A 12,189-nucleotide genomic window follows, 5' to 3' on the forward strand; every position below is an offset into this window, starting at 1 on the left:
GTCTCCCTGAGTGAATGCCTGGAGTCCTGTATAATTTAGCATGGCCTGATGCTTTTTCTATCTAGCTCTGCGTATGAGAGAAAACATAGGCTCTTTGAGCTTGGCTTACCTCACTTAATAGGATTTGTTCTATGTCCATCTATTTCCCTGCAAATGATATAATATTATACTTTCTAATGGTTGTGTAAAATTGCATTGCATAGAGGTACCACATCTGTCAGATTCCCTCATCTATTGTAGGGCATCTGTAAAGGCCTCATGGACCTTTTGAGCAGCCCTCATAGGGGAGGACCTGAATATTACCACTCCTCCTTACAGATGAGGAAACTGAGGCCATCAGGGATCACAAATGTTTGGGATTACTGGTCTACAATGCACATTCTAACACCTGGTAAGGAGGAAGATCATAAATGCAGCATTCTGCTCATGGCTCTGGTCACATAATGACTATGGTAGATTGGGAGATTTGGGAGAAAGATCATTTTATTCGTGATGTGGTGAGAAACAGTTGAACTTTCCACATACTTTCCTGTGCTGAATTTCCAGCTGGCTCACTCACAGACCTTGTCTGGCAGCTCAAGATCTGCTGGACACAGCCTGTAAAGGGATTATAGAGGTGACATTGGATGGAGACTAGGAGGTGGGGGATGAGGCCTTTCACAGGAGGGAAAGAGGGATGAAGCCTGTGGATGAAATTAAACCCCCATCCTAGACACACAAATGATCCTGTGAGGACTGAAATGGTTTGGTCCTTGTTCCCTGGACTGGGGAGGACTTGTGGAGGGTGTGGTTACAATACTAAGAATCTCCCTATCTTTCTGTTAGTTTGAAAGGCTAAAAGACAAGTTTTAATTATTGAGTCAATGTGCTATTTGCCTCCTGAGCTGGTGGGTTGTGAAGAGAAGCAAGAATTTTCAGTGTCTATCCTGAGGAAAAGCAAATCACTGACTAGTAAATGATCAGTTGTGTGAGTTCAAAAACACAATATTCAAGTTAATATATTACAAATAATATGATACATTTTATAATTATATAAATTCAAAGCTATAATCATGTATGTCTTTATGAATTGATCATGTGTAATAAGACAGGATGCAAAATAAAACACCAGGAAGTGAGTGTTTGAAAGTGGTAGGGTAGGGTCAAGGGGAAAGTGATAGACAAATGAAGAGGAGAAGGTACGATGCAGTCAGGAATCCACTCTATATTCTATGAAATTAAGAAGAATGAGAGAAGGTGAGGGTATGGAAAGGATGGAGGAGAATGGTTTATAATGTCTATCTGAAAGCAAAGCAATTCTGTTGCCAAACCAAGATTTTGTCCTATGGCACCATAAAAATGGCATGGCTATTTTATTTCTTTATTTGTTTGCTTTTGGTGCTGCACTAGGGCTTGAACTCGCATTTGCCTTTTTTGTTGTTGTTGTTCGAGGCAGATGCTGTACTACTTAAGCTATACCTCCATTTTTTTCTGGTTAATTTGAAATAAGAGTCTCACAGGATTCTCTGCTTAGGCTAGTTTTCCAACCCTGATCCTCAGATCTCAGCCTCCTGAGTAGCTAGGATTACAGGTGTGAGCCACCAGTGCTGGGCATGAAATGATATGAATCTTGATGGATGGAACTGGACATAGATGGACCGCTGTTTTAACATGATCATTTGTGTTTATATTTTGGAGCACTGTGATTGCAGGAGTTTACTGGGACTGCCATGCATGCTGCCATGCACAGTCATGGAAGCCAAAAGTCAACGGTCAAGTTCAATGTCAAGGTGTTAGGAGGCTTCCCCTTGGTTTGTAAATGGCACCCTTACCTGAATCTTTTTTATTTTTTGGTGTGGGGCTTGAACTCTGGGCTTGAGCATTGTCCCTGCGCTCTTCAGCTCAAGGTGAGCACTCTACCACTTTGAGCCACAGCACCACTTCTGGTTTTCTAGTAGTTTATTGGAGATAAGAGTCTCACGGACTTTCCTGCCCAGGCTGGCTTTGAACTGCAATCCTCAGATCTCAGCCTCCTGCATTGCTAGGATTACAGGCGTGAGCCACCAGCGCCTGGTCCTTACCTGAATCTTCACTTGATCTTTAGTCTGTGTAGTCCAGGTCCTGATGCCTTGTTCTCACAAGAACACATAAAAGAGGACATTTGCCTGGCAGATTCCTTTTACCTTAATCACCTCTTTAAAGGCCTTGTGTTCAAGTAGAGTCACAGTTGAAGTCCTGGGATTAGCACTCAAACAGACAAATTTGAAGAAAGGGACACAATTCAATTCATAGCAATGTTTACAAGAATTTATTTATTTATTTATTGTTGCTTGTGGGGCTTGAACTCTTCTGGGCTTGGGCGCTGTCCCTCAGCTCTTCAGCTCAAGGCGAGCACTCTACCGCTTGAGCCACAACACCACTTACAGTTTTCTAGTGGTTTTATTGGAGATAAGAGTCTCACAGACTTTCCTGCCCAGGCTGGCTTTAACCGTGATCATCAGATCTCAGCCTCCCGAGTAGCTGGGATTACAGGCCTGAGCCACTGGCACCAGGTTTATCATTGAAATTTAAATCAGACCACTTCAGGTTAAACTTCATTATCTTAGTTATGTCTCCTACTTCCTATTTATTTAATTCTTACTAAAATGGAATTTTCTTGTGGTCTATTCCCACACACTAAACTCCCCATTCTTCCTCAAAGAAATTGTCTGCTCCCTTTCCACAGCGAATATTTTCCCCCATGACACTGTTTTGCTGGCGTAGTTGCTCATAATATACAGCAGTTGATGCTGGTTGGCAAAGGAATATCTCAGTTTAGAAGAGCCCACCCCAAACTTACACATGTATTAGCCTGTTCAGGCTATCACAAAATACCATAGTCAGGATGGCTTATAAACAACAGACCTTATTCTTCACAGTTCCTGAGGCTGGAAATCCAAGATCAAGACCCTGGCACATTCTGTGTCAGGACATGATGGCCTGTTTCCTCATACAGAGCATCATCCTGCCATATCCTAGAGAAGGGCATAGGAACTTCTGGGTTCTTTTATAAGGAGTACCTGTCCTGACTCATAGGACGTCAACGAGGGCAGTGAACCTAAGCGAGAAGGAATGAAGGGACAAGAGACACGAAGAATGACAGCAAGACAAGGGTTCTGATCAAGTTGTAAATTTTTATTTTTCACACAGGGGTATTTATATGCTTGGAATAAGGAAGCTTTTTCATTGGCCGTAGCAGTGCAGGATGTTTGCTTAGGGCAGGGGGAAAGGGTGGTCGTTAGCAGTTGCAGGATGTTTACTTAGGGCAGGATGAGGGTAGGATTCTGTAAACTCAGCCTCAAGATGTTCCAGTGAGATAGTCAAGCCTATTATGTTGAGAGACTCAACTTTTGGCTCCCAACAAGTACCCACAAATCCCATTCATGAAGCTCTACTCCCATGACTCCACACCTCCCAGAAGCCCTATCTCTTCATCACTTTGGGATAATTATTTCAACACAGAAATTTTGGGGGAGATAACCTTTGGTTCATGCTTGTAATCCCTGCTACCGAGGAGGCTGAGATCTGAGGATGATAGTTCGGAGCCAGCCTAGGCAGGAAAGTTTGTGAGACTCTTGTCTCCAATTTGCTACCAACACAGTTGAAGTAGAGATGTTGCTCAAAGTGATAGAATGCTAGCCTTGAGCGAAAAAGCTAAGGCACAGTGCCAAGCCCTGAGTTCAATCCAGAGTACCAGCACAAGAAATACATGGGGGGCTGGGAAGGTGGCTCAGTAGTAAGTAGAGTGCTTGCCTTGCATGCATGAGGCCCTGGGTTTGATTCCTCAGCACCACATAAGCAGAAAAAGCCAGAAGTGGTGCTGTGGCTCAAGTGGTAGAGCGCTAGCCTTGAGCTGAAGAGCTGAGGGGCTCAGAGTCTAGGCCCCATGACTGATCAAGAAAAAGAAAGAAAGAAATGGGGGGGCATAAATGTAATGAAGGACTGTAGTTAAGAAAAAGGTCATAATTTAACTAGAAAGGGATTTGATTTGGAGTGTTACAGAGTTCAACAAGAGCACTATTGATTTTATACTCTAAGAATTTCAGCCATGAGATGAAGTTTCCAGCAATAAAATATAACCAAAGGAAATCAAGAAACTAAATAAAAATAAATTTCCTGTTAATGCAGGTTGCTGTTCATGTAACAAGGAAAATGTAAAGAGAAGAGCGTGGGTAAGGGGGTGAGAAGCATGAGTAGGGTTTAGGTATTGATAAGGCAGAGAAAAATATGCTGGAGAAACTGTTGATTGGCTATCTCATCCATTGATCAATTGTGATGGGGTAGCCAGGGGAAGCCTTTTGGTAAAGTGATATTTGATCAGAGAACTGCATAGAGGATGTTCACCTGGGGTTGAGAACAGCCAGTGTGTGCGAAGTCCCTGAGGTAGAGAAAGCACAACACTCTATTAAGATTTAAGTGACAACCTTCCCACTTCAGGCCCTGAAGTCCTTCCTACTATATGTTATTTGGTCCATCTGGATTTAAATTTCTTTTAAATTTTAAGCTACTTGCATTTAAAAATTGGTGGGTTATTTTTTTGCATACATGTGCAGCTTTTTTTTTCAAATGTTCCTTGGAATAATGAGAGCTCTTTAAAGGGTCATTTTCATAATTACAGAGGCCTGGAGGGGAACAGCCCTGGGCAGGGAGCATGTTTTCCATTTTGGCACAATCCCTGGTGTCCTGCCACACACAGTCAGACTGTGGACCTTGCCCTGGGCACTTGCCAATGTGAGGCTCCTGGATAACTCCCATTACAGATTAGCCGTCGGTCACCACATGCTTTGTTTGGAAGAGGTGCTGTGCCAAGTAAGATCGCGGCACCAGGCTGCAGGAAGCAGAATGAAGCCCAAGTTCTCAGGCTGTCTGGAGAAAATTCCCCTGCTCTCTTCCAAGTCCTTTCTGTACTTGGCAGAGCAAGTGCACCTAAGCCCTCCCCAAGAGGCACGGGCTTCTGACATTTCCTACAACAACAGCATTTAGCAAAAAAAAAAGAATTCTACATTCAGAACAATGCCTGTTTATGCAGCACTTCACTTTCTGAGGTATCAGCACACTGAATCCTCAAGGCAGCTTTCCTGAAGTTGGAATTGTCCTCCCTGAGATCTGAATCAGGCAACTGGTACTCCGACTATGCCTTCTACAGGGGTGGATGGTCATGCCTGAGGTCCTAACTGCTCAAGAGATTGAAGCGTGAGGATTGCTAGAGTCCTGGAGTTCTAGACCAGCCTGCAAACATAACAAGAAACAACAAACAAACAAACGCCAGGGAGATAATGGAAGGATGGAGGGAAGGAGAGAGAGACACACACATACACAGACAGAAAGACAGAGAGAATGAGAGAGATCTCAAGGTGCAGCTCTAGTGGTAGAGTATCTGCCTAGCCAGCGAGAGGCTCCGAGTTCAAACTTCAGTAGCCATAAAACAATGCACATGATTATCCATGGCTAGGACTAGCCACAAATGAGATGTGCTGGATGTAAGGAGAATTCTGCATCTCATGGCATGCACGTGCTCAGGAAGCGACTGGTATCATATAAACACCCATGCAAAGGGAATCAGGCTCATAGAATGTGTTCCTCATGGATGCAGAAGAAATTGAGGGAAGACAGGACTGTTCCCTGGTGTGAACGAGACTTCTCATTCCGTGTTAATTCAAGCTGTTGTTGACTCTGATCCTTTCTGGAAATACTGAAAATAGTCCTGACTTTCAGCCCCGGCATAAAGGCCATAGACGATGATGACTAGATAGACACAGCATCCGCTTCTCCTTTGTCTGCCAGGAAGAGAGCGAGGATCAGCTGCACATGCGTAAGAGCAGTTGGTTCCCTTCTGCCTGTTTAGAGTAAAAGTAGACCTTGCCCTGTAAAGTAGGGACCAGAGGTAAGGTGAGTGAAGTCTGAGGGTTCATTCACACACTTTACTTCCCCACTGTCCTGAATACCTATGGGATAAAAATAAATATTTTACTAAGGGATCATTGCAGAAATGTGAAATACCATCATAGAACAGAACAAATGTAATAAGGACAATGGTTTTACAAAAAAGGCTTCAGAGTAGGACAGGTATCTCTCTGCACCTCTAAAATTTTAAAGCAAACATTCCTAAGTTGAGAGATTTTTACAGATATGTGAAGATTTTACTAATTCAACAAATAGCATAGGAATAGGTGCTTATTTGCTCTTATTGGATTTTTTTTTGGTATTCCCTACAGTAAGTGTCTCTCTCTTGTTTAATGAAATGTAACCAACCAATGGTTGGTCCATAATTTAACATAAACACATTGGTTGAATTTTCAGTATTGAAATGGACAAGATAATTGAAGTTTCTAGAGTTGGCAATCATCACAAACCCAGTAAATACATTTCCTAATGAATTCATTATTCTGCTCATAAGCTTTTGATTGTTTACTGGGTATTTTGAATCTTTTCTATCATATGTAATGTGAACCAGTCTGTTCAGAACTTAATATCCCTTTCATATCAAGTCCTTTTCCAAAAGAAAGAAACTTCTATATGGAACCAAAGGCAGCCATTGTATACATTGAAAAATGGCTTGAGTCTCCCCAATTAGTTTTTATCACAAATTGTTGTTTCTTTTTTGGGGGGGGTCGTCTGGTCATGGGGTCTGAACTCTGGGCCTGGGCGATGTCCCTCATGTCTTCAGCTCAAGGCTAGCGCTCTAACACTTGAGCCACAGTGCCATTTCCAGCTTTTTTTCTGCTTATGTGGTGCTGAGGAATCGAACCCAGGGCCTCATGCATGCGAGGCAAGCACTCTACCACTGAGCCAACTTCCCAGCCCACAATTTGTTTTATATTTGCACACTTCTGCTATATTGACTAGAGGTTTCATTGCTTCCCCCTTTAGTTACTTTTTTAAAAGTTTTAATACAGCCAGGCACCAGTGGTTCGTGCCTATAATTCTAGCTACTCAGGAGGCTGAGATCTGAGGATTGTGATTCAAGGCCAGACTAGGCAGGAAAGTCCATGAGACTCTTATCTCCAGTTAACCACCAGAAAATCAGAAGTGGCAGTGTGGCTCAAGTTGTAGAGAGCTACCCTTGAGCTGAAGAACTCAGGGATAGCACCCAGACCCAGAGTTAAAGCCCCATGACTGACAAAAACAATGTATTAAATCAGCCAGTTATTGTAGGACAAATCTAGACTTTGTTTAGTTGTCCTTGGTTATGGTGAGATTTGAGTCTAGAAGTTCTATACCATTACTAGTAGGCAGTTTTCATAATGATGGTGAGATTTGGATGCAGAACTTGCTTTACAGTCACTAGTGGGCAGTTTTCTATGCTTGTGGTGAGACTTTGTTCCTCCAGATCTTAGTCTTTTGAGTAGCTAGGATTACAAGCATGAGCCACTGGTGCCTGACATTCAAATACTTTTTAACAGCAAATATTCTTTTTAAAAAATTGCAAAGGACCTTACCAGCCTCATCAGAAATGTTATTCATGGAAAACCAATGCTGTTTTGTCAAAGTTAGATTCACATCAATTCTAAAATCAGGTGAGAAGCTGAGTCACAAAGCTATAAAAGAAGCTCATCGTTTAAAAGTTAAAACTCAAAGTCAGACAATAGCACACAATAACAAATAATACACAATTCTATTTTGAAAATAGAATAGCATTATCCAATTGTGTTTATTCCAGATACTGTATGTCAGGTGATTTAATATTGGAAGTTTTTTAAATGGCTCACTGTGTTTGTGGATAAAAGATGGTTATCATTGCATGTGTACCATGTCTGTCTGTGTCTGTCTCTCTTCTCTTGTGCTGGTACTAAGGCCTGAACTCAGAGCTTGGTGGTGTCCCTTAGGTTTTTTTCCCCTCAAAGCTGACATTCTACCATTTGATCCACAGCTCCACTTCTAATTATTTTGCTGGTTCATTGGAGATAAAAAGCCTTACAGACTTTCCTGCCTAGGCGACCTTTCAACCATGACCCACAGATCTAAGTGTCATGGGTAGCTAGGATTCCAGGCATGAGCTGTCTTTGGATAATCTTCAGAATTTAAAAATGTATTGTATTTCCTTTGACATATTTATTATAAAAGATTCAAGTGAACAAGCAGGTCAAGAGATGGGACAGAGAGGGGAGGGGATGACACTGTGACATCTCTGGGTGCCCAGCACCTCAACTTGGTAACAAGAAGCTCTGTAAACATATGGCTTTCCTTTAGTGGGAATTCTCTACTCATTAAATCACCAGTCAACTTAGTTCATCCTCCTTCCCTATATATTGGGGGATGGGACTGAAAGCCTATCCTTTAATCAATAATGCCTTAGGCTTTCTGGCCAGAAATCACTATCCTGAAACTACTTGTCTGGCTCCAATGACCAGTCATCTCATTACCATTCAAGATATTCGTGTGTGTGTGTGTGTGTGTGCACGCGCGTGCATGGGGGCACGTGCACGTGTGTGTGTGCTAATACAAGGGCTTGAACTCAGGGCTCACACTCTCAGTTGGCTTTTTCTGCTCAAGGTTCATACTCTATCTACCACTTGAGCCAAGCCTCTAGTTCTGGTTTTTGATGGTTAATTGGAAATAAGAGTCTCACAGAATTTTCTTCCTGTGTTGGCCTCAAGTCCTGATCCTCAGATCTCAGCCTCCCAAGTTGGGTAGCTAGGATTATGGATGTGAACCAGTAGCATCCAGCAAAACATTGTTTTCACTGCAAAGATTAAGGGTTCTAGAAGCTGTATGCTAAGGTCCAGGTCAAAGGCCTAATATTTGTTTCTACTATATGCCTCATCTCCTACACCCCCTATACACACACACACACACACACACACACACACACACACACACACACACACATACTTCAGTGCTCAGAGCTCTAGAGAGGCTGGATCCCTTCATCCAGGATGATGAGCAAGGCTATAGTTGTGATTACAGGTAAATGTCATCATACAGGGCACTGGAACCAGATTCTTGAGCAAAGCCATGTCAGGGGAGTGGGCAACACAGACCAATCCAAGTCATGATGCCATCAACTTAATCATTTCTTCTCTTGAACCAGGGTGAAAAAAAGAGCTGACCTAACAGGAGCCTTTAAGTTGGATCCTGTTTACTTAAAACACAGCCACCAGGACTCAGGTAAGTGTATGTGCCTGCTCTTGCAGTGTTTTCAGGGAGGTTGTTTTCATCAGAGATTCACTGGGAGTGTCCAGAACAGGGATGGCCAGGTGCCTGCCCCCTAGATTTGCACTGATACCTACTTCCTAGGGTGGTTAAAACGTTTTGCATGTCACTGGGGGAAGCTCTGCTGTAGCTGTATAAAGAACATAAACCCATCAACTGGGTACTAGTGGCTCACATCTGTAATCCTAACTACTCAGTAGCTTGATATCTGAGGACTGAGGTTTGAAGTTAACTCGGGGCAAGGAAGTCCATGGGATTCTTATTAACCACTGGAAAGCCAGAAGCAGAACTGTAGCTCAAGAGGTAGAGCGCCAGCCTTGAGAGAAGAAGCTAAGGGACAATGCCTAGGCCCTAAATTCAAGCCCCAGTACTAGCACAAAAACAAGCAAGGTGGGCACAGGGTCAGATAGGGCGCACTTTCCAAATAGGACCAGGCATCTCCAGTGAATCAAGAAGCATCTTTAAAGTAATGACAGCTCTAAAGCCTGGATTTGCCCACATTTCACCAATACCACAAGGAGAGGATCAAGTGGCTGAAGAAGATTGGGTAGGGATGGTACCTCAAGGTACACACCAGTCATTGGGTGGTAGACCAGTTGTCTGTGCTGGTGTCAATGACATGGTAGTAACAAAGGCCCAGTCTCTGAGAAGAATAGTGAGAAAAAATAGACAGCAAGTGGCATGCAGTGGAAACCAGGTGCTTTCAGACACATAGTTTCTGAATGGTCTCAGATTTGGCCATGTACTTCTCAAAGACAGAAACAGAGAGGAGGCATGATGAGGTATTGGAGTCATAGTGAGTATATAAGTCAACTCTGTATTGCTATAATTAAATACCATAAGCAATAGAACTCCAGAGAGGAAGGTTTGAATAGCTCATGATTCTGAAGGTTCAACTTCAAGATGGGGCAGCTCCGTCAATTCCTGCCTTTGCATAAGATACAATGGAGCCGGAAAGGAGAGAGTAGGTGAAATCCTACTATGTCCTCAGAGGACACATCGCTTGATGACCTAAGGACCTCCCACTAGACCCTGCCTCTCTCTCTCTCTCTCTCTCTCTGAGTGTGTGTGTGTGTGTGTGTGTGTGAGTGTGTGTGTGTGTGTGTGTGTGTGAGTGTGTGTGTGTGTTTTGGCACTGGGGCTTGAATTCAGGACCTCACTGTTCTTGCTTGACTTGTTCTGCTCAATTTTGACATTCTACCATTGAACCACAACACTACTTCAGCTTTTTGCTGATTAATTGAAGTTAAGAATCTCAAAGATTTATCTATCAGAGACTGTCTCTGAACCTTGATCTTCAGCTCTCAGCCTCCTGAGTAGCTGGGATTATTGGCTTGAACCACTGGTGCCCAGTTTGACCCTACTTCTTAAAGGTCCCAAGTACGTCCCAAAGCTGCCATCTGGAGAATAGACTTTATCTGTGGACCTTTGGAAGTCACTATCCATATTCAGACTTTATTGGTGGCCTAGCATAAGGCCAGATCTTTCCCTGGTACAATGATATGCAGGGGAAAGTTCTCCATGGTGTAATTAGAAATGTTATCTTAAATGTCAGGGTTCATATACATAGTGCATAAAGTACATAAAGCCAACCATAAGCACAGTAATATGTACCACTTATCTGGCTCTACCTAACAACCAGGAGGCTGGGATAAGCACAAATCATTTGCAGCCTTCTCATTCCACTTGCTTTTCCATTCCTGAGATAGGATTCCTGGAACGTTGTTCCTTGAAACCCTTGCCTCAGTTTTTCTCCTGAATTTGCCTGGTGCCAGGATTCAAGACTTCCTGTACCTATTCCTTTTTCCTCTTCAATATTCCTCCATAATCTGCTTTAGCCATTCCTGACTGATGTCATGTGTTTTCTTTATGATTTCACTCAGCCAGAAGTGCTCCCCCTGGTGGCTGCTTTCCTGACTTGTTCAAATCTCCTGGATGTCTAAAAGAACACATCTAGATATTGTTGTTTTTTTTAAATCTTATAAAACATTTGAGATCCTGGCCAAGTAAATGTATAAGGGTGCCTGAGCCAGCTCCCTCCAGTATATCACTTATGCTAATCTCTATATACCTTTCAGAACAGAATGTACACAAGTACGTCATCTTCTGAAAGGTGTCCATGGGATAATTCTTATTCCAAACTTTCAGTTTGGTGCTGAGCATGGGGCTAGCATGTGAATTAGTGCATGAATGACAAGTTGCATTCTTGGGAACTTATCATCTTCTGACATTTTTAGATAATAACGGACTCATAAGGTATTAGTGACGGAAAGGAACTTAGAGACGACTTGATCCAAACCTCACTGGCATTGGTGAGAAAATAGGCTCCAGGCTAGAAATGGGTTTAACATTGGGTGCTGAGTACTATGACAACAATTAAGGTGAAATTTTGATAAAGCTTTCCATAGATCTAGTTGTATAGAGGGCAATCTCAAGCAAGAGGGGTGGAATCTTTGCCTGGTCTGCCTTTACCTGCCCAGGTACTCTAGATAAATACACCAAGGCTCCCTGCCAGATGAGAGGGGCCTGTCCCTGGCCAGCATACCACATCTCCATCGGTCCCAGCTGAGTGCGATCCACTAAGAGTCCTTAGCCCTTCCTCCCCCCACGCCCCCCTCCCCCGTGAGGCCTTCCATGTAAGCAGGCATTCCTCAGCTCAGCTGAGCTCCTCTCTCAGGTCCTCATACCCATGTTAGCAGTCACCTTGCTCACTGGCTTATGTGTCTGTCATCTGTGTCTCGTACCAGAACATACTAACCTACAAGGGAAGCCTGGCCTTCTTGCTGGCAGCTCCAGTAGGGCCTGAGTGGACAGAGAGGTGCAGTAGCAGCAGAGAAATGATAAAGACAACAAGACCTCAACCTTAGGTCCCACTTCACTCATGCATCATTTATCATGCTGCCTTCTGTAGCTACAGAGTCCACAGCCACCGAGTCAGCCAGCTATGGACACACAATATTCAAAATGCAAAAAGAATTTTTGTCTGAACATACGCAGACTTTCCTTTGTCATTATTCC

At 43.2% G+C, this 12,189-nt stretch overlaps 1 protein-coding gene across 1 annotated transcript in view; it reads left to right on the forward strand.

The window, feature by feature from the left end:
- Ddc (dopa decarboxylase (aromatic L-amino acid decarboxylase)) overlaps positions 1-12,189 on the forward strand; it is a 103,934-nt gene that overhangs the window by 76,609 nt on the left and 15,136 nt on the right. The window contains exon 10 of the mRNA XM_013024495.1: positions 9,050-9,126. Within this exon, the coding sequence (XP_012879949.1) occupies positions 9,050-9,126 (77 nt within the window). The remainder of the gene's footprint in view (positions 1-9,049; positions 9,127-12,189) is intronic.

This window comes from Dipodomys ordii, unplaced genomic scaffold, assembly GCF_000151885.1.
Source record: "Dipodomys ordii isolate 6190 unplaced genomic scaffold, Dord_2.0 Scaffold76, whole genome shotgun sequence".
In the NCBI taxonomy this organism is placed as follows: Eukaryota; Metazoa; Chordata; class Mammalia; order Rodentia; family Heteromyidae; genus Dipodomys; species Dipodomys ordii.